A 23,309-nucleotide genomic window follows, 5' to 3' on the forward strand; every position below is an offset into this window, starting at 1 on the left:
CACATGTGTAAGTATGATTAAACATTACTGCTGTGTTGGCTGAGTGAACATGGCACAGACATCTGGAGTTCAAAGGCGAGGGCTGAATAAGAAAACCAACAAATCTTCAAATGCACACAGCCCTTTAAATCAGTGGATCAAATGCCCCACAGCCCCCCGCCATTAACCACAAGTATAAAATACAAACTGACAGTCAGAAAAAGAAGCCCAACTCTCTCCTGTTTGTTATTTAAAAAATATTTTTATTCTTTGCAAAGGAGGCATCAGGAGCTTCGGTGTGTTCTATGGCTTGTGTACAGAATTCCTGCAGGAAAAAATAAAAATAAAAAATACAAATTTCATAGAACGAGCCCTTGGGAGAAACTGCAAGCCCCACCCATGTTTACCAAGGAGGAATGTTTGAGGCGGCTACGCTGCAGCTGTTACAGAATACGGTCTCAAGCAATGGGCACAGTGTTTGAGCTTAAAACTGTTAGAGGGGAATGCTACTGTACAGTTCCAGGCTTAGTGCATCACCCTGCGTGGCAGTTACATGAAATAAGCAGAAACCAAAAGGTTTCTTAGTGGTATGAAGTAATGCTGCTGGTATTTGTAAAGAATTACAAGAATGTTTAGATGGTTTCTATGTGGACAATCCCAAATGATGGAAAAATAAACATTGAATTTTTTTCCCCGTAGCGATACCTGAATTAATTTTATTCTTTATGATTCAGCCTGGAAGTTTACTTGAATGCAGTCAACATCCCACCATCTTACTGCTCTACTACAAGCGGAACTGATGAGATTTTCACATATGGGAACAGTGTTTTCAAGCCATTTCTCCCAAATTCTTCTGTGTTAGTTCCTCTGCTACTTTGTTCTGGACGACTTGACAACAACATCATTTACTAAGTTTGGCATAAAGCAGGATTACATTGTTATTCCAGACAGACAGGGTTCCTACACATTCTTCCACTTTAAAACTCAAGAGTCAGATTATCAAATATCAAAATTTCCAGATCAGGTCAGACGGTTGGTCAGATAATGTCTCCTCAAGTTCATTTTGTAACAATAATGGCTTCATTATCTCGAGGTGAAACCTTATGTTCATCTTGTTTTGGTAATGGAAGCCTAAAGACTTCTTGGGTTTTTCATTCTTAGTTTATATTATCATTTAATGATAACTAGACCTTGACCTAATTGTATTCCCACAATAATGTTGCATTATCCCAAAATAAAAATATTGGGGTTTTTTTGTTATAACTGTCAGGTCATCTCATTATCTCAAGATAAAACTTGATGTTCATTTTGTAACAATAACAGTATGTTATCTCTCTATCTTAATGGACCACTCAGCTCATTTTTGTGCTTCATCTGAAAATAATGAGATATTATTACAGTATTGGAAAACACTGAAACACCATGATGTATTAAAAGTTGGATTGTCTGAAACAATAGATAGGTATGTCAACTTAGAAATCAGAACAGTCATGTTAGCAGCTGGTTCTTATCGCATAAAAGTTATTTTATCAAACAAAAATAGGAGATAGCTTGAAAACTCTAAAAATGAAAAATAGAATGAGTTGCGAGGGTATACGACTACTTTCATACATCTCAAATTTACTCCACTTTCTTTGAGCAAGTCATTACAAAATCATATTCTCATAGTCTGGTAAATGGAACACGGATACAATGGTTTTCTATACTCATTTTGCTCCATACTTTTTCACTTTAAAAGCTAATTTCAGCATTTTCACAGTCTTTGGGAGCGTGTAGGAACCCTGCGCTAAGGTACAGAACAGACTTTGCTGTAATCCCAACCTGTCAGTGGTCAGTCATTGCAGATGTTTGGGTTCACAGAAACACTTTGGATCACTAAAACGGTGGCCGTTCCATCTTGCATTATAATCTCACGATGCTACTGAGAACGTGGCCAGGGTTTAACAGCCTTGGATCAGACCCAGTACAGGATAAAGCTAACAGCAGTGCAAAGCTGATCAGCAACATAGGTGTCAGTTGTAAAGCCAAAATGTCACATTTGACTGTGAGCGGGCCTGACATTAACTGAGAAAGCAGGTCATATAATTAGAGCACCAGGAGAAAGGAGTCGGTGGATTCCCACGCCATCATTCTGAAACCCGGTGACCTTCTTTTAATTCCTGCAACATCTCTGCTAGCAGTTTGGGTTGGCATGTGAGGTCATAAGAAGTGGTCGGGGTGAAATGATGCAGGGCCACACAGTCAAACTCACAAACACGCATACACACACCCACACCTAATCACACATGCATTCATCCTCATACACCTTATATATGAAGGAGAAAAATATATTAACATTTGGGTTACAAAACATTCCAACAGCCTCAGTGTAGTAAAGCACACATGGGTTGTCATCTCTTTCTTTACCTTCCACAAAATATATATATATTCAATTTCTAATAAAAATATTCCCACTTTTTTTTTTATCGGGATCTCAGGCACTGGATTTCATCTCTGTACAACTCAAAGTTTGTTCGGTGAATGGAAGCCACTTCTAGCGAGCTACGTGATTTGGATGCCATTAAGAGTTTATAGCCAAGAGGAACGATTGGAGGCATTTCTTATTTATTTATTTATTTTTGGCTATTTGGCCATTAAACCCAAAGTTCCTCCTGGCTTTTCTCCCAGCCAACAGTCCAGCTGTCTGGCTCTGTGAAAGCTCCATCGCATCAGAAACTAAACGACTGTTTCCTTTCCCAACAGACCCAAAGACATCTGGTGGGAGAAATAAGTCATTTGTTTAAGAGACTCTCTGTAGCAATCTGATGGTGTGGCGAAACACCCTGACGATGAAGCCTTCGTAAAAACAACTGGTTGTCTGGACAGAGCACTCTCTCACTCCATCCGAAAATCTCCTAAACAATCTGTAATGGCTCCCTGTTGAACGGGATACACGTAAACGCCCAAAACTGAACCAAACTCATTCCATTTCGAGGCTAGTTTGCACAAATGAAGTACGGGTTTTATCTGATCAGTTTCCCAGAATGTTCCAGCAGCAGGGATCCTCGGATCAGTCCACCGGGCCCTGGAAGATCAGCTTGGACCAGCCCTGAGAGGGGCCAAGCTGCGTGGCACAGAAGGGGCAGGCGGCGTGGAACGCGTGGGTGCCGTGGGGCAGAGGGATCTCCGACCAGTACTTGACCGACTTCTCCGAGCACACGTGTCCACACGGCACAAAGGCGTGAGTGGGCGCGCCCGTGTCCACGTAGAAGGCGGGCTCGCAGCCCAGCCACAGCGGGACGTAGGGTCCCACCACCCGGCACATGGGGCATTCCCGCTGGGTGTTGGGCTCCCGCTCGGAGCGGTGGCCCCAGTTGTGGTAGCCGTGCACGTGCCCGCACGCCAGGTAGACCCACGGCTGCTTGTCCTCCAGAGAGGAGAGGGCCCGACTGCGCTGCATGCTGGGGAAGGCGAGCGTGTTGAGACCCACGGGGCACTGGGGCCGTGCCGCATTGATCTCCTGCCTCAGGGCCTCCAGGTGCTTCTGGGTGGGAGTGTGAAAGAGACCCTCTGCGGTGCGCCAGAGCAGAGTGGCCCCACACAGGTCCACCAGAGAGCCATCCTGCAGTACGTTACTCTCATTCTCCACCTGAAAAAAGGGAGACAAATTTAAGTTCTATAAAATCCTACTGACAAACTTCAGTGTTTTAAACTAGTATTTTATGTGATAGACCAACACACAAACAGCATTGTGAAACTGCACATTAGGGTTGGGCATTTATTGTATCGTGATAAGAATTTAGATGTATTGCTGTCATGATAAATTCCAAATGATGATATTTTAAATCCCCTCAAATTGTCAATGTTGTTTTACAATTTTCTCAGTTCTTTGTTCAATTAGAGCATCAATAAATACCAATAAATTTGAAAATACGACTAAGTGCAGTTAATGTGTGCAGTTTAGTGATAAAAATCACACATCTTTAGTGACGTTCTAACGAGGTGTATTACACAGTTATTCAGTTACAAAATAAATTACCTAATAAAACTTGTTAGAAGTTCGGGACTGCGGTCAATGTTTGCTACCTTTCCTACTTTCTAGCAGAACAATTACTGCAGCCTTTTCTTAGTTAAAAATGCTGTGTAATTTTATTAGAAATCTTTAATTTTTCTGATTGAAGCATGCAATGTTTTCATGAAATAAAGCAAAAGAGAACAATTCATTGAAAACGGTCTCAGAAGTTTACCTAAATAAAGGAAAGGTGTATAGGTTGCTAACGTTTTTGGTAGAAAGTTTTCCTTTTTGTTGGTTTGATTTTCAGTGTAATCTCAGGAACAGAGACAGGAACTTTCTTCGAAAATCATTGATGTCTGTAGTCATGTTTAATGGCTGGGTGCTCAAGTATGTTGAGCCAGACTTCAATGATATCGAAATCAAAGTAATAAACATGGCTAATAGATATCATCATAAAAATGTATAAAACGTCACCTTATCAGCTTAGAGGGTCAAATTTGTACCATTCTTAATCTGCAGGCCACATAAAACTATTCCAAGTGAGCTACTTTATGTTGGTCTAACACATAAAATAAGAATAAAACTTATGTGATACAAGTTTTCAGGTGTATGTATACCCACCAGTTTTCCTGGGGTCTGCGCTGAGCGGGTCTCTCTCAGAGTGTAGACATCTCCGCAAACGGAGATCTCTCTCCAGACGCCGGGCTTGGACTCTTCCATGAAGCCTCCTTTAGGGTGCATTACAAGCACCCCATTGGTCGTCAGCCCATCCATGTGACCATCAGGGTTCTTCCACTTTGCTGCTTTTTCCTGGTGCACAAATAGGATTTTATTACATTAAAAGAATACTTTCATCCCATGAACTGATGTGGAAGTTTACGAGACCCCATAAATTAACAGCAACTAGGAATTACCCCTAGGAAGATGTTTTTAGAGGAGTCAAATCCAGCTGCATAGATGCGAGCGGTGTAGGGGGGGTTGCGCTCGCAGACGACTCTGCAGGCGAAGCGAGAGATGGTGCTCTGGGTGATCTGAGTCTCCTCTCCATCCTGGCCTCCCGCTACGGTGTCAGTAACCACAAAATCTATGGGAGTTTCCGTGGAACGTCCAATCTGCACAACAAATCATTCATCCAGCTCATTAAAACCCTTAATAAAGTTTACAATTTTAAAATGCATTTACCCCTGGAATTATGAATGAGAAAAATAACCATTGAACATTATGAAACTGAGAAATTGATTGTTTTTGAAAGCTCAGCGTCAGCTTGATGTTAAAAACAGGTTTTAAAAGCATTGGGCCAGAGGCATCTTTACTACTGTGTTGCGTCACCTCTCTCTTTACTAAAGCTGGAGTTAACGTTTGGGATGTAAGCAGGCCAATTTACGCAGAAATAAAAGCAAAGTGTTTCCACCATTCTCACTTGATTCAGGATTTCAGCTGCAATCAAATAATCCTGTTTGTTAGCGTCTGAAGGCACAGCAGTTCAGCATGGAACTGAACATTTATCAAACAAACTCGCTTCTCTGCACAACGTGGCATTCTCGTGTGGAAATAAAGTTTTACAACCGGTGTACTTGTTCAGTTTTGGCACTGACCTTCTGGTTACCCATGCTGCTCTAAAACAAAACCAAACAATAACAGAAAATGGCTTTAGGAGAATAAACCGGATAGTTTATGTCAGGGCTGTCTAAGCCTTTTCTCATGTGGGCCCAGATGATCAGCTCAAAAAATTTAATTTTTAAAACCTAAAATCACCACAATATGTTGTGATTTTTTTACCTATTGACAGTAAACTAAGCGCAAATTATTTTAATTGAACAAATAAAGTAGTCAGATTTTTTTAATTAATTTTTTCAGATTAGTAGATCCTAAACTTCAATTGGTTTTGCAAGTTTTCTTTGTGAAATCAAAGGCATCCAGTTTGCTTATTATTTTGGACTTGACTGACAAAAACTGGAAAATGAAAAACACAATGAAAACTGGATCTAGGTCAGGCTTCATTTGAAAACATTTGCTATAGTTTTAGCCACGTTTTAATAGATCCACTAAAAGCAGATTCTGGTGTACGTCAGAGCATCAATCTATGAGTAGACGTGGTCCTGTTCACCATGAGAATAGACAGAAAACTAAAAGCTTGAGAATGATTATCTGTTTGTGTCGCATTTATCATTTTTGTAAATAGGTTTTGATTTAAAAGTTGCTGCAAATGGCCCCTGGGCCTCACTTTGAACTCCCATGGCCTATATTCTCTTGAGTGCAACTATAATTTAAAAAAAATATATTAAATGTTAAGCTATGCAATAAGATGATGTTTTTTTTTTTGTTTTTTTTTTACAGTTACATTACCTTGCAAAATTATTCACACTGCAATGTTACAAAACCTTTCTGATTTTGTGTGTCCTTTACAGTGTGCACAGTAGCTCCTTTATAGGAGTAAAGTTTTATAATAATATTTTGTGGTACTATTACGATAACAATAAAGATACAACTTATATTGCTAATATTCCAACTGTATTCTCGTAATGTTCACTTTATTGTAGTACCAGTTTATTCCCATAATATTATGACTTTATTGTCATAATTTTATTACTTTATTCTTGCAATTTTATTTATTTATTGTGCTTCTTTCGTCCTTTTCTTTGGTCAATAGGCTCTAAATAATCTGTTTTTGTTTCATAAATATGGTAAAATAAATGTTTCAATTGTTTTTGTTTCTTCTAAAACATAAAGATATATAATATAATTCTTTAACTTAACCATAAAACAAGTCTTAAATGTAGATTGTGTGTGTTTTGCAGTTCTAGAAAAGGAGAAGGAACTTGTTGGATGATAAAGGCTGCCAACCCCTCCTCCCAATAAATTCCTAGTAATAATAGACTGAAGTGTTTGGTTGTGAAGTGGTGGAAAAGTTCAAGGAGTATAAATATTTTTGCAAGGCACTCTAACTTCTATTACAGGCCACCAAACGTGAGCTGTGTAGCGACTTTGAGACAGAAAACATGGTGTTTATATTATAGGCCCACTCGTTGAACCCCACCCGCCCGGCTCCTCGGCCTCTCAGAGGCTCTTTTTATAACATGTTACTGACCTGTAGGCGACTGACCTTTTAAAGTTCCTGTCTCGGCTCCGTTTTTAAACGTGCTGCTGCCGTCAGTCTCAAAATTAGCATCCATTTATTAAAAACGCGGTAAGACTGTCCCAGTTTCAGATGGCTTTGTGCTGTTTCAAATAAAACACTGGGAAATCCTGAGATAGTGCTTCAAAAACACATACTAAACAGAAAGATAGTTATATTTTGTGAAATATAACTATCTTTAGTAATATAGTAATATGACTTCATCACATTTTTTTCTCTGAGAACTTCCAAAATCCTTCGTTTGTGAATGCTCTTGTTTTCTGAAACTCATATTGCCCCACTTTCGAACTTTATAATAAAGTCGGCATTATGCATATTTTTGTATTTATATATTGGCTTTCAAAGGTAAGAAAAAAATCTTTTGCCTCGTCATTGAGAGTTTTAAAACACACATTTTAAACATTACTATATCTTTTTCTAACATTATTTTCAAATATACAAGCTTCTAATTAAAACCCGATGATCAGCTGCAGTGTACATGGGAGATTTAGATGCAGCCTCCTTTACAACCAAGCACGTAATTAAACAGGGTGTTCACCTGAAACATGTCTGTGTCTTTGTCATGGCTGTACTCCACCACCACCGTCTGGTGCCTGGACAGCGTGTAGGAGATGCTGTGTTGGCCTTTACAGTTCACAGCCTGAAAGAAGACAACACATTTCAGACTTAGGACACACTGTGCTGCAGTAATTTGGTTAATACACATTTTAGATATGAAGGTTCCAGACTGTTCCATAATCAGACTTTCCAGATTTCCCCAACCTTCTGGTACATCTTACAATGTAAAACACTGGAAAGGCTTTAAATATGGAAGCTGTGAATACCAGAAGCTGAAGATGAGAAAGAAGTCAGAAAGTAATCAACAACATAAAATAGAAGGAAGGACATGTGAAGGAAGGAAAGACAAAATAGTACGTATGACACAAGGACAGAAGGGAGATGAAAAGATAGGAAGAAAGGAAAGAATAAAAAAACAAAACTGACAGAAGTATGTTAGAAAAAAGAAGGACACAATGAAGGCAAGACAAAACATTTTAGGCATGCAGACAGTCTGGAAATACAAAAACTATTTTCATGTTATTTTATTTTCATACTGAGCTAGAACTTGAAAAGACAAAAATCTAAATCCAAATGTTCCTAAACTGCATATGAAGCCTTCATAATAAAATGAATTCCCATCAACATCCTTAGAAACATCCTTAGTGCTTGTCTTAATCCTTTCTTTGTTGTTCATTTTGTTCTATACATCTTTGAATGTTTTGTTTATTTCTCTGTGTTCAAAGATGTTGCCATATAAGTTAATTTTCTTTGTGTTGAGTTTCTTAGTTTATTCTTGTGTTAATGTTCTGTTGATTTACACTCATATTAAAGTCACACAGGTGGAATATAGTCGACTTCTGAAGGCAACTGATTGCACTAAATTTCATTTGTGTGCATCAGGGGATAAAATGAAAATGAAATGAAAACTAAATTTTTTCATTTGTAAAGTTGAAAATTACACAGCAGTGTTTCTTCAACTTAACAACTATGCACCACTGTGAATTGGTCTATTAATTAAAATTCCCATAAAATAATTAAGTTTGTGGTTTTAATGTGGTAAAAAGTGAAAGGTTTCATGGAGTATGAATACTTTTGACAGGCACTACATCTGAAACGTACTACCTAATTCACAAAGAAGTGAATTCTTTTACTTTTACATCTTGTTTGTGGCTTTGACACCAACAGCCACACAGGAACAATGTCACAAAACATCCTTGCGCAATCCCTCCGTCCACTCATGCTAGCTTTACGACGGAGGAAACCAAACCAACTCCAGTATTGAGACACGAACCGTTCAACAAATGAAAGCCATTCAGCGGTGGAGTTGTGCATACTTTTCGTCCTTGTTTTTTCCTCTTTATAGACAAAAGTACAACAAAAATCCTTCCAATTTATTGCACAATATCTTTATTGAATTACCTTAAGTTGCACAGTGCGGTACAAATTCCTGGAACAGGAACAGAGAAAAGCCTGTAAAGTCACACTCCCATGACAGTGACCATAAACTGCCCGCTGGCCCTCGGTTAGCACGAGCTCGCCAAGCGGCTGATCTGCCAGTCAGCGTGCTGAGGGGAGGGCGCGGAAAGGCCCAGAAAGCAGCTCTCACCAACACTTAAACACATGCCACCATCATCCAGCTCTTATCTGCAAATGCCATTTCCAAAACAACCATCCACCCCCATCCCTCCTCCTTTCCTATTTTGTCACGTGCGGGAGGGAAAAAGGGAGAGAGAAAGTGGGTCACCAGAGCCGCAATGCTCTGCCGTAACTTCAGACACAGACGGGGGACAAATGTCATAATCGCCGCAAACAAACGCTGCTCCACCTGTTCGGAAGCTAAAGGAAAACGAGCGCTTACACAAAAAAGAAAGACGAGTAAAAATAACCGTGTTCCCCTCGACGAAAGACGAGTAAAAATAACCGTGTTCCCCTCGACTTGAGTCAAAATAAACTGCAGTGAATTTGAAAGCTGGCAGCGCCATCATGGGAGCTTCTCATTATCTGTCATGAACACCAGCGTGTGCACAGACATGTGAGCGTTCCCGTTCAGCCACCGGGCATTCTCGGTTCATTCGTAGGCTGCGCCGGTGGGGAGCGTGAGCAGCGCTGGCAGACCGCTCCAAACAGGAGAAAAAGATGGCTTCTTTCATCTGACTCCTTCAGTGTTTGATATATTTAATCACTCCATTGGCTCGGCACCTTGTTTGTCTCTTGCAGATGGTTATTTTTGACTGTACGTGCAGCTGGGAGTGGAGGAGGGCTGGCCGACTGCGACAACATCCTCCTCTCGCTCAGCACTAATAATCCCAGGCCTGGTAACAGGGTGGCAAAGAGGAACAGAGGTAAAGAGGAAGAACGTCGCAGCAGTTCCCATACTCAAAACGCCTCCAACATACACCACTTATTGTTCTTTTAAAGCCACAAACAATGCAGCATACATTTCTGAGAAATTATATTCATCACAGTTCACATTGCCTTGCAAAAGTTAGACTTCATCACATTTTCCAGTGTATTTCTCTTAGAATTTATAACTTACATAAAGTAGTGAATAATTGGGGAAGAGAAAGGACAATGATGCATTATTTATTGTTTTTATTTTCCTAATTAGTAAACAGAGTTCACCTGTGTGTAATTAAATCTCAGAATAAAACCAGATGTTATGTGAAGGCCTCAGAGGTTTGTTAGCAGACATCAGTGAACAAACAGCATCATAAAGCAGGGTCAGGTTAGGAAACAATTTCCTACGCTTTGAACATCTCACAGAGCACGGTTCAAACCATCATCTGAAAATAAAAAAAGAGACTGACACAAAAACAAAGCTGCCATGGAATGGCTCTCCACCTATCAAACCAAAGCCGTAGGTCAAGACATCAGAGCAGCTCAGGTGGAGTATCCGCTGAGAGAGTTGCTGTTTGTTTTGAATTCAATAAATTTAGAGTTTATGAGGGAAGGATCCAGAGAAAGTCATTGTGGATGGAGTTAAACGCAGAGCAGCTGCTTTTTTTTTCTTTTTTTTTTAACAGCGATTCTCTTTGAAAACTTGATTGAACTGAATTTTATTTACGGGTATCAAAGTAAACCAGTGGTGTCCAAACTTTTTGTGACCTGGGCCAAAATTGTCAAGTCAAAATTTTTGAAAACCTAAAGAAATAAAAAAATTTTTATTGTGATGTTTTTTTGTTAGCGTGCTGAAAAAATTAAACTTAGTGTTCAATATATTGGAAAGGACAGGGTGGTTGGAGATTTGTAGGAAAAGGGGGTGTGCAAATCATTGTGGCTGAAAACCTAAAAAAGGTTTTTGCATGTTTGCCTTGTTAAAAGAAAAATTTCCAATAAGTTAATATTTTGGAGGTCGACTTTTCTATTTTCTTGGTCTGGAAAATTATTTTTTTGTCTATTTCTAGCAGTTAAAAGAGGATTCAGGTAACTCTCTGAAAACACTTTCAAGACTTTAAGTAAAGATCCATAAGGCCAATGTGTGGATATTAAAAAGTAAACATGTTGTGTTGTCCTCCTTATGTTTAAGGATTTAACTTGTCAGTAAATAAAGTCTCCACCTGCATCAGTCATCTGTGCTGGTGGGTTAAATTTGAACCACTATCAAATTGCAGTTGGGGGCCACAGAAAAGAAATCCAGGGGTGGGAAATTGGCCCAAGGGCCACATTTTGGACATCCCTGGATTACAGGGAGCTGAACTAAATTTTATCACGTGTTATCTCTATAAAGCAGATTGAAGTCCGAGGCTGTAAACTGACAAAATGTGAAAAATTTCAAGGAGTAAAAATACTTTTTTTAAAACCACTGCATCCCAACATTCAGCTATAAAGCTCCATGTCTGTTGTGAAAGGCCTTTCTCCCAAAAAGAAAACCTTCTGAGCTGATACCAGGACTCATGTTACACAAGGTGACAGAAACCTGAACCTGAGAGCCTTTGGTCGGAGAGCTAAAGAGAGAACAAACGTCTGAATAACAGCAGAGAAAAGCAGCTCCTTGTTTAACGGCCTGGCTCTGAAACCGAGACGAGGAATGCGGGAAGGGAAACATGTTATCCTGGCTCTCTGGTGTGAAGAGAAGCAATGAGGCCCAGCTAGGAACTATGGTTATTGAACTGGAAATGTCAACACAATGGTCAGGGCCAACAGCAACGTACATTCAGGTTCCATGAGGGACAGAGAACAGGAAACCTGAAAGACTCTCCCTTCTCTTTAACTCCACCAGATTCAGGAGAAAAACAACATTTCACACCTTCATTCATACATATTTGGTCCAAAATTTACACCATTCACAGTGACAGTGTGTTCATTAAATCTTAAGTCATCTTTTGTTCTGTACCTTGCTATCCTGGGGTGTGTTGAGGATGTGCACGGTGCTTGGCTTAACACCGTTGGCTTTGGTCCTCTTCAAAAGCGCAAATCTGCTTTTCCGTCTACCCCGATCTCCATTGGGCAGAGAGCCATTGTACCTGTCACAGTGGGGAGGTGGGGGTTAGGATGGGGTGGAGAAAAGGACAGCATTCACAGTTATTTTTTTCCCCCTCTGGATAAAAAGCCATTTTTTGCAGCTCCAAAAAGATGTGTGTAATGAGATTTACAGGCAAAATTCTTGTAATCATATAAAAAGTACACATGGAGATTTAGAAACATTTGCGTGCTTTGAATGGGAGCTTTTCCACGCATTACATCACTGGCAATCTAATACACCATATTAGTAATCTAAGCGTCACCTTGGATAATGTCTCTTATTACATAATGCACTCTGGTGATTTCACTGAGTGGGGCTGCGTAAACTGCAGCTAGAAGCAGGAACACATTTTAAAATGCAGAGACTGTGTGGCAAACTGGGCATATTTTAACATAATTACATAGAAAGCTACTAAGGCTTAAACAATTAATTGGAACAATCGTGATTAATCGATTACTGAAATAATCTGCAACTAATTTAGTAATCGATTAATTGTTTACTGGAGAATACAAACACTAAAACATAATATTTTGTGAAAAAACAACACCCTCACACAGTAATTAAGTCAAAGCTGTACAACTAATATATACACTCTGCATTGAAGATAGGAAAAAAACTTTGTCTGTAAATATGTTCTACCAGGAACTCACGTGACAGTTTTAGCTTCACCTGTTTCAAATTCTGTAAGAAGAAAAACTTGTTAAGCATCTTTTTTCTATCCAATTATTAATTGGCTAATCAAAAAAGTAGTCAACAGATGGTGTTAGAAGTATTTTTTTGGCTGCAGATGAATCCTTTTGCTACAAACAATCAAGCATACACTAAAGAAATGATGTTATTGCATTTTACGTAATGAAATGTTTATTTTCTTATGTAAAAAAGGGATTAAATTATTTGTTCTTTTGCATCTTTTAATGTATTAATAAAGTTGTATAAAGAAGGCTTACATGACTAAATGAAAATCTGCACAATATCCCAACTTTTTATGCGATCAATCGATTAATCGTCAGAATAATTTTTGATTTGACATGATTTGAGAGTCTTTACTGAAAACTACAAGCTCCTTGCATCCTGATCCCTTCACACCAGATTCCAGCTTCGCCCCTTCTGTCCAGAGTGAGGCACCTCGCCCAAGCTCCTCCTCAAGAATGGAGGAGCACTTTCCGGTGGGACTGATCCACTTTCTGTCCACCAGCTGGTTCCTACAGCTGGGTCACCCCATGCTTTACTCCCATCCAACACGCAGACCTTCTGCTCACACCCGCACACGTAACCACAGAGCGCTAAACAGCCACAAAGTCTAGCAGAAATATTTACATCCAACGCCCCGACTTTGCATAGCAGTTCATCTGAGGGAAGAGGTTCAACCGGCCACAGCATAATGGGACTCCTCTCGTCTTTATTACAACATAAAGACGACAGAACCTCCTTCGCCTCCTCCCTCAACTCCCTCCTAAGCTGGCCCACCTGTCCCGTGTCTCCATACGGCTGGCCAGGCAGGGAAACACATGGTCCCAGTCAGCACAGTGCACAAAGCTGGCCTGTAAGACAAGCCACCCACAGAGAGCCAGGAAGGCGGATTCTGTGGAAAATGTACAACTAAAGCAATTTTATGACTCTTTTTGTTCATTATTACTCACATTTTTGATAATGTTTGAGAATGTGCACATCAGTCCTAATAGAACCTCTGCTTTTACAAATATAACATTTTTTCTGAGATTTGAACTAACCAATGCCATAGTATTTACATAAAAACTTCAATCTATGACATACAGCATAACTTAATTCACATATGTCAAACTCAATCCCACAGGTCAAATTTATATATGTGGCCCTCAGGACCCTAGAGGATCACACCTGAAGATATTATTTTATAAGTCAAATCAAATCAGTTTCATTTGTATAGTGCCAAATTATACCAAAAGCTGTAATATACTATTTATTTTTAAGAAGTTCTCAGTGACTGTAGGGCTATAGTATTTTAACATTTTATTAATATGTAGTTTTATCAATACCTTCTGCCATAACCGGTCTGATGTGCCTGAAATGAAAATAGTTTGACACTCCTGATCCAGTTGTGTTCATTTAAATCACTAAAGCAAATATTATTTCTATTGCAGCTAAAGTTATACAGCATAGTAATTATAAGACAAATATTTTTTTTCAACAATTTCTTATTGTTTCTAACATAACCTGAAACTGAAATATGGTGGAATGATTTTAAAAAACTACGTTCTTTTCACCTGTCCTTCCGACAGGCATCTTACATCTATTGGGCAAAGTGACTTCAAGACATGAATAAAATTACCAATAAATATTGCATTCCAAATGGTTTCTTAATCTATAGCACACATATAAATAAAGTTTATGCTGCTGCTTTTTTCAATGTTTGATACAAAGACGTAGAATACACAGCTGTCATCACCTGCTTAATGTCCAACAATGTATGTTTTACAGCAACATGTGGGGGAGGAGCAGCACTTTGTTACAAGACGCTGGAATATCATGAAAACCACAGAAATGTCAAACAACTTTAGCAGATTGAAAAGTTTTACTTTGAAGGCCTACTGGAGGCAAGTCAATCCTTGAGGTTTGTTCTTCTGCCATCATTGTTTTGATTTATTGTTTCAATTTTGCAATAAAATTAAAATTTTAAGGTAACACACACGCTGCACTGCGTTAAAGAACCCCACGATGGATGAGAGCAGTTGACAAATATCCTAGATCAACCGTAGAAACTCCCAGCCTAAATAAAGGCCTACATTGTTCAGACATACACTCAGCACTGGCTGGCTCCTGAATGTCTCACACTAAGCATGTATTCAGCTGACACGAAGCTTAGCATTTTCACCATGATGAATTAGACTGAAGAACATAACCTCTAAGTCTGTAATAAAAAGCTCCACAAGCTTTAAATTAATTCATCATCACGTCGTAGAACAATATCATGTCATCCGGGAGCTGCTACCGTCACATTAGCTAGGACAGGCTCTTCAAAGCGGCTCTACCAACTAATTGTGATCACGTTCCCTTTTGACCTGTGCCAGGCAGACGGCGGATTTACCTTCCAATATTTAGCAGCAGGGATTAGAAGACTGTGGCATATCGCGTATCCTCCAGGGCTGCAGTGAGGAGCCAACAGCACCTCCTACCTCTTGTGTTAATGTCAAAGTGTACCGATTACAGAACACGAAGGAGATACGGTGCTGTGAAAAGGTGTCTGCTCCCCTTATAGGTTTCTTCTGTTTTTGCCACCCTTAAGTTTATAATTTAAATAAATCAAAAAATGTAGTCTTTAAATGGTCATTTTATTTATTAATGGGAAAAAGCTAACCAAACCAACCAGGCCCAAAACGTAAATTAACTGCTATAAACCACATTTGTTAAGCACTGATTCGTTCAATCTTTTTAGGCCTGATTATGCCCTGATTTGTAGAATCCAAAACTCACCTATACAGAACCCATTTGACAACATGAAGTAGACATGACGTAGTAAAGAAACTGAAGAACAGGTGAGAAACAAAGTGACACCAATCAGTCTGGAAAGGGTTTCAGTGTGCCTGCTGGATAAAAATAACATAACATGATCGTCTCACATTTACCAAAAAACATCTTAACAACCCCAAAGAGTTGACTGGCAAGACTAAAGGGAACAAGAAAAAATACACACATTAAACCACAGTGGTGGTAGTGTGCAGCAGGAAAATGGGGTGAAACACACCAGCAAGCCCACCTCTGAATTTACTCACACTTCAAAACCATTTAAAAAACATGGCCTAGTCAAAGTCCGAGCTTAAAACCCAACTGAAATGGATTTAAGTGGCATGACCTCATACATACTGTCTGCTTGAAAACTCTATTGTGACTAAATTTAGACAATTCTACAAAGAAGAGTGGTTCTGAATTCCTTAACCATAAAAAAAAAAAGTCTTTTCAATTAAAGAATTATATTTTAAACATGCATTTTGTATTTAGGAAAAAGAGATCTGCAAAAAAACAAGAACTGCAACTGACGATTATTTTAGTACCGGTAATCAATGATTCTATATAGCTTATTCTGGCAATTAATCAATTAGTCCTAGAATTGTCACATTCTACAGAGTTTTCATTTCAGATCTTACGTTTTTTATGCAATAGTAGAAGATGCAAACAAACCCTAAATAATTAAATTCTTCACTTAAACAAGAAAATAAATATTTTATTACCCAAACTCAGCAATATAGTATTCATTTAATGAATTTAAACTGGGTGAAGATAAATCTACGTTTTGGGTAAAATGTATTTTCAGACAAAGGTGTTTTCATCTTAAATACAAAATCTATACATGTTGTAAAGTTTTGGCTTACATACTGCTCTGATTGGCTTTTTTTGAGTCTGCATACTGCAGCTAATGATCAAGCACTAAATTAGTCAACAGTTATTTTAACAACTGATTCATTATGATTAATTTGATTAATCCTTACAGCCCCAAAGAGAAAATAAAACATGTTCTAGGTACTGTACATGTTGATCCAACAGGGTCATAGAGGATGAAACAAAACTAAACACAAACTTTTAAAAGACAGCTTTCTTTTCTGTAATAAGCTTCTGCTTAAGGCGTAATGTATTGACAATCAGTGGAAGTCTGTAACAAAGCTAAGCTGGCTTCTTTTTACTGAGCACCTTTTCATGGCAAAAATGTAGAAAGTTGCCTCAATGGGCCCAGTCTCCGGACCACAATGAACAGAGGAAGCTAAGGAAAAGCAAAGACCGAGTCCTGATCAATCCGTTCTTTCATTTCCAAGATACCCACCCAGCCCCAGCTCCCCCCTTCCTCCGTTCGCTGACCAGCACCGAGCCAATCCCACCTCAGCAGAGATCGGCGGAGATGGCGGGCAGCCATGCAAGTAATAAGAGCTGCCGCGGCCGTGACAACAAGCCACCGAGCGAAACTGCAGCTCAAACAAGCTTTGTGCCATGCTGACAGATATCTCGTCTACCATCGGCTTTATCAATGGGGATGTGATGTCACGGCAGTGATTATGCACCCGTCACATCTGATTCACATATGTGTCTTGATGTCAGGAGGGAGAACAAAAGTCCCGGCGTCAAACACACCACACGCTCAGCCCTGGGTGATAACCAGTCAGCGCTGCTTTTTGTTCTTTACAATAAGCAGGATGGCTGTTGAATGGACAGCTGAAGGCAAAGGACAAAGCCACCCACTCAACTCCCCAGTCTATAACTTTGCTGCTATTCGCTTCTAGTGCTGTAAATGTGAAATTCGAACAGCATAAACTACGAGAACTGTTAATAATTCATGTCAAACTTCGAGGTGAGTAAAAATACTGACCAAAGTCTAATCACTGACGACGCAAAGCATGACAGAGTATTGGACATGTTGGAGCTTGACTATCCAGAATGATGTTTAGAGCTTTCTTTAAAAAAAAAAAAGTATAGTATACTGGTAATTTTCCACAAATCTGGATTGACGTTTGAAGGATTCAATAGTTCTGAAACAAGATACAGCTAATACTGAAATAATCCATTAAGGTTAATGATTAAGAAAGGATTCCGTTGCAAGAAGTCTCAAACTGAGATTCCTTAAACTACTTCACTAGTTTAAGGTATTTCACCTTTTTTATGTATAAGCTGCAGCTTTACTTTTGTCTATGGACAAATTCTTCTTGTTTGGAACATAAAGAGAAGATTTTCCAATTGTACTTTTGCACAATAGTGTCAAAAAAGCATAAAAGAACAACACGTACCACCTTTCAATTCTCCTACACAAACAAAGATACACAATAACACAAAGATCAGACTTTCATACACTTTTTTAGGGAACTGGTACTTTGGGGTAAAAACTAAACTTCCTCTAAAACCTGGCTGAAAATAGCAGCACAGACCTTCTTCTGCCTTATTCCAAAAATAAATATTGCTTTATTTTGTGAGATCCACATTGGAGTTAGTAATAAATCTGAAATAAATCTAAATTAAAATGGAAAAATATGTAAAATGATCTGTTTTTATTGGAAAGAGGAAGACAGCATTTATTTCCACTGCTGCTCTGTTGCTTAATACCAGAAAAAAATCCAGTCACTTTTGGACTTTCTGAGTCCACTTTGGGACTCAGAAAGTCCTTGAAATGGTCTCATTTAAATTACCATCTTTTCTAAATGAGAGAGGAAATTTTACAGGCTTTCTTGACGTTGCCTTATTGTAAACTGTCTGACTTAAGTCAAGTATTTTGGAAATCCTTCTACAAACAATAGTTTGCTGTAATTTTGGCCCATTCCCCCAACCGAACTGATGCAGCTGAGTCAGGTTTGTAGCACAAAACTTTTCAGCTCGGCCCACAGATTCTTCTTAAGCCATGTTGTAACTAACTTAGAGGGATCCATATTCTCACTATCCATTTGGAAGACTTTTTTGTGGGGAAGTTTTAACTTCCTGGATGATGTCTTGAGATGTTACTTCAACATTTCCACAAAAGGTTCTTTCCACATGATGCCATCTATCCTTTCACCAGTTGCACCAGTTCCTCCTGCAGCAAAACACCCACACAACATGATGCTCCTTCCTCCCGTGTAGCTCATACACACAGTTCTCAGATGGCAGATGAATACTGCACCTTCTGCCATCTGGAAATCATACCCAAAGTTCACAATGTTTTTCCTGACATGTTGTCTTTTGAGTTTCCCATTATATTATGAAAGAGAGTGGTGTGTTTTAAGGTCCCTCTTTAAAGTACATCCACAAATGTTCCCCCGTTTATGTCCAATGTTTGGAATTAACCTATTCAAAGTTTTTAAAGTCATGTCAGTATGACGCAAGTAATGAATTCTCCCCTATTGTTCTGGCATTTAGCATACAGAAATGGTTCAGTTAATCCTAACTGTTAATCCTAATCAGTCAAAATTGAAATCAGGCCAGATTTTTATAGTTGATCGGCCATAAAACTGCTATCGCTGCATCCCTAGTACTAAAACTTATCCACTTTTTAATGGCTTTGTGGATGTTCAATCAGGCCCCTTGGGATGAGAGTCCTAGAATCCATAGATTTTGACCACAGGCATGCAATGCAAACTCTAACATACCCCCTGGCTTTGTTTTTAAAGAATTTGATGACTTGTGTCCTGTTAGTGATGACATATGCACAGTAACTTCCTGTCCTCTGACTTGCACAATGTGTCTTTAGAATTTCACAATGAAGATAAAGTTGTACTGCTTACTTGCTTCATTCTCAACTTGATCCTGTCAGGAGTTAAGCATCCAAGGTTGCTCTGATATTAGTGCCTATTTGTGTGGTGATATAATTCAACTAAACAATGCCATGGGGAGTAATTATTAATCCTTCCAGCAGGAACAGACAATGGTGCGTGTTAGAACAAAAGTTGTGCAGGGTTGGGGTTGTAGCAGCCGAAAAGGAAGCAGCCTGGGGGCCTGGGGGTGGAGACCACCGCAACTTCCGAATTCCTGAAGCCCCGTGAATTCAACTTCCAAGGCAGGGAGGAGCGCCGACTGGGGCTGCTGGGAACCAGGCGATGTACCTAAAGTTGTCCTGAATGTGTTTATTATCTAGTCAGACTTTAGTTTCTGTACCCCACTGGTTATCAGGGAGTGAGACATTATCATCATCATCAACAACAACTGGACTGCATATCTGACTGCGCACGTGTCTGCTTTGAGGAGTAACGTGAGCTCGTAAATTTCTAAACTAAGCCCAACGGCCACCCGAGTTAAATCCGACCGACACCGTAAATAAATAAAAAAGAAAAACACACACGTTCATGCTAATTCAGAGTCAGGCTATAGCGGTTCGGCAAAGCGAGGTAGAGGAACATCCGGGGAAACTTTTAAGACACTAAACACTCGTACGCCTGTTCGTCCTAAACCAGTAAATTTAAAAATAAATATGCCATAATCTTACCCCAGCACCACCAACTCCCCGTACTTCACCGGGTCTTTGGACGGGGCGCAGTGTTCCTCCTGGCTTGACGAAAACATGAGGCTTGACTGTGTTAGCTCCACAGTAATAACAGTGTCTCACAAGACTAACAGATTCCCTTTAAGAGAGAAGGAGAACAAAAAAGACACCAGGTTCCCTCACTACATCTTATGACTCTGACATTATGCGTGTATCTCTATCCGATTAAATCCAATTGTCTGTTTGTGGGGAAAACAAGGAAAATAAACTGCTCTGTAACTTCCTGGGCTAACCACAGCAGAGCGTAACTTACTTGGCGGTTGAATCCGCTCTACAGCAGATACAAAAACAGCGAGGAACAGGGCCGGACTGTACCATTCACTTCTGCTTTACTTTCTGTAGGGGGGAACGTCTCAGCAGCTCTGCTTCTTCCTACGGTGAGTCTGCGCAGACATGACTGCGATTTATTATTTAAAGACACAGACGTTCACACCTACTCATGTTATTTTCATGGATTTAATATTGTGGGGATAAAGTGACCAAAGCGTGTGTTTAGTTTTCCATTTCAATCACCGTACGACATCCATGGGTAGAACCATCTGTTATGTAAACAAAGACTACAATCTGGGAATTCTTAAAGGGGCCCCATGAAAAAAATCTACTTGTTTCAACAAATTAATTTCTATCTAATAATTCAGATCAGGTCGTCATTTTATAATACTTGTGAGAACTGATACTTCAATACAAAACCTCCAACAACATGAGGCTCCTACCTTGTAATTCTTGAATTTAGCTCAAACCAATAATCTAATAATCTACCATTTTTATATTTCAGTAACTGAAACAGTCGTTGAAGAGGTAGGGAGGGGACTAAAAATTAGTAGCACTACTTCAACATATTTTACTCAATTAAAATAAATAGTATCCCACCAAGAAATCACTTATGTAAGGTTTAAAAAAGGTTTTTCTTTTTAAAAAATGATGTAATCAGACAGACCGAAATATAAAAACCAGCTGCTACAGACACAGATAGATTTACAAAAAAAATAGATTTTATTTGTATTTCCCTTCTTGTATAAAATATTTAAAATGTAATCACTGAAAACAAAGTGAAACTTAAATTAAATTCCTTGATTGTGTGCAAAACTTGGCACATAATGCTAATTCAGATTTTTATTTTATCCCAATAGCATAAATAGGATTTTATATTCAACAAAGGGGTTTCTAATATTAACTCCTAATAATACTTCAGATGCACACTGTATGAGTAATAATATAGTCTCATAAAAGTATTTTAAGCAGATCTATATTCATATTTAATATAAATATAGATAATGATGAGGGGGCAGCAGTGGTGGGAAACACATGGTGAAAATAATCCCCCCTGGTTTGTTTTCTTGGGGGATGAAAAGATGGCGAAATCAGATTTCCTCATTTTGTTTGTGATTCCTTTGAGCTCTTTAAAACCTCTCTTTTCATAATCAGGGATTTATGGCAATTTTGCTGAAGCATGTGATTGATTGCACAATCAAACACAATGCCTTCATACCCATTGAACCTGTTCACTCTTTCTCCTGATGCAAGCACAAACTTATATGTTTTATTTAGATTTTGTGTGACAGACCAGCAATAAATTTTGCATAATTGGGAAGTAAGAAAAATTGCTTAGTTATATTCATCTCAATCTTACTTTAATACCTCTAAATCTAAGAGGTGTGTTAGAAAACATGAGTAAACAATAACATGAAGGCCAAGCAACACAGCAGGCAGATCACAATAAAGTTGTGAAGTTTATATCAGATTTCTAAAGCTTCTTACATCTCACATACCACGGCTCAATCAATCATATAAAAATTTTAACAAAGCTAATTAAGAACACCAAACCCATTAAGACAGGGCAAGGTGAGCTTTAATGAGATCTAAACTTTATAGGCTACAATGGACAAAGTGGCAGGAAACTAGCATCACCATGAACACACAAATCCCATGGTGTGGAGAGGCTTTTCTTCAGAAAGGACCTGGAAGCTAGAGGAAAATCTCATTGAAACTGTAAAAGACTTGAGGCCGGGGTAGAAGTTCACACCCCAACAGGGGAATGGCCCTAATCCTGCACACAAAGCTACAACGGAATGTTTTACGTCAAAACATATGTTTGTGTTTCACTGGTCCAAAGTCAAAATCAAAAATGGGATATTTTGTGCTGGAGAATTAGTAAAAACTTTAGATGTGCAAAGTTATAGGAGACAGACAACAAGAGACCTGCAGCTGTAATTGCAGTGAAAGCTGGTTTTGCAACATGACAAAATGGGAAAAGCTTTAAGGAAGGGTTGTAAATATGTTTAAGAGGTGGTGTTAAATCAAGTCAAGTTTATTTGTATTGCAAATTCCAGCAACAAGGCAGTTCAAGGTGCTTTACATGATCAAAACATCACACAGTAATCAATTATGAAACAAGCAGCAGACATTACATTTTGTCAAATGTCATCATCAAATTCATCAAGAATAATTATCACTAAATATACATCCAACATATTAATCAATGTTCCAGTTAAAGCCAACTCCTAACAGGTGGGTCTACAGCTTTGATTTCAATAAACTCAGTGTTTCAGCTGTTTTGCAGTTTTCTAGAAGTTTGTTCCTGATCACAAGAATATAAAAACTGAAGGCTGCTTCTTCTGTTGGTTCTGATTACTGGTAAAGTTGAACCACAAGACCTGAGATCTGGAAGGGTGATAAAACAACAACATGTCTTCACTGTAGTTTGCTGCTAAGACATACAGTGATTTATAAAGTAACAAAAGTATTTTAAAGGGTAAGGTTAGTTACTCAGCAAATCTCTGAGTAAGGACTTTAGTATAATGTGCTCTATTTTGCTAATTTTAGTGGGAACATGTTACACCACTACTGAGCTGCATGCCTGGAAATGTTATTTTCACATCTCATATCACTGATTTACTGCCATACACAATATTTTGGAGACTGACTCACTGACAATTTGCTGAAACTACAACTTAAACGAGACTGACGTCTGACATGTCCAGTTGTTCTCACGCCTTTCTGGTGAATGCTCCACTTCCCCACCTTTCTCTGGCAGTCTCGTCAACACGTTATTGCCTCAGTCTTGTTTTCACAAGAACATCCATGGCTGAAGGTGCTCACCCACTGCCTGGGGCCTCTTTGGTGCCCCCCTCTAATTATGGCCCTCTGTTTGAACTGGTGTTCAGTTTCAAAGCGCAATAACACTTCACGCAAAAACAAAAAGGCAGCAATGGGGGTCACTGGGGTGAGTGAA

At 39.0% G+C, this 23,309-nt stretch overlaps 1 protein-coding gene across 3 annotated transcripts; it reads right to left on the minus strand.

Moving 5' to 3' along the window:
* Positions 1–221: 221 nt before the first annotated feature.
* peli2 (pellino E3 ubiquitin protein ligase family member 2) lies at positions 222–20,415 on the minus strand. Of its 3 annotated transcripts, XM_044143086.1 has the most exons (7): positions 20,331–20,415; positions 20,021–20,156; positions 11,983–12,112; positions 7,648–7,749; positions 4,888–5,085; positions 4,595–4,783; positions 222–3,607 (listed from the first exon to the last, which is right to left on the minus strand). In XM_044143086.1, exons 2-7 carry the CDS (start codon positions 20,095–20,097, stop codon positions 3,029–3,031), a joined length of 1,275 nt encoding a protein of 424 aa, XP_043999021.1. In that variant the 5' UTR covers positions 20,098–20,156; positions 20,331–20,415; the 3' UTR covers positions 222–3,028. The 3 variants fall into 3 exon arrangements, with proteins under 3 accessions (XP_043999021.1, XP_043999022.1, XP_043999023.1); XM_044143087.1 differs by lacking the exon at positions 20,021–20,156; XM_044143088.1 differs by lacking the exons at positions 11,983–12,112; positions 20,021–20,156; positions 20,331–20,415 and adding an exon at positions 9,849–10,024.
* Between the last annotated feature and the right edge of the window lie 2,894 nt (positions 20,416–23,309).

Source organism: Gambusia affinis, linkage group LG16 (genome assembly GCF_019740435.1).
Source record: "Gambusia affinis linkage group LG16, SWU_Gaff_1.0, whole genome shotgun sequence".
In the NCBI taxonomy this organism is placed as follows: domain Eukaryota; kingdom Metazoa; phylum Chordata; class Actinopteri; order Cyprinodontiformes; family Poeciliidae; genus Gambusia; species Gambusia affinis.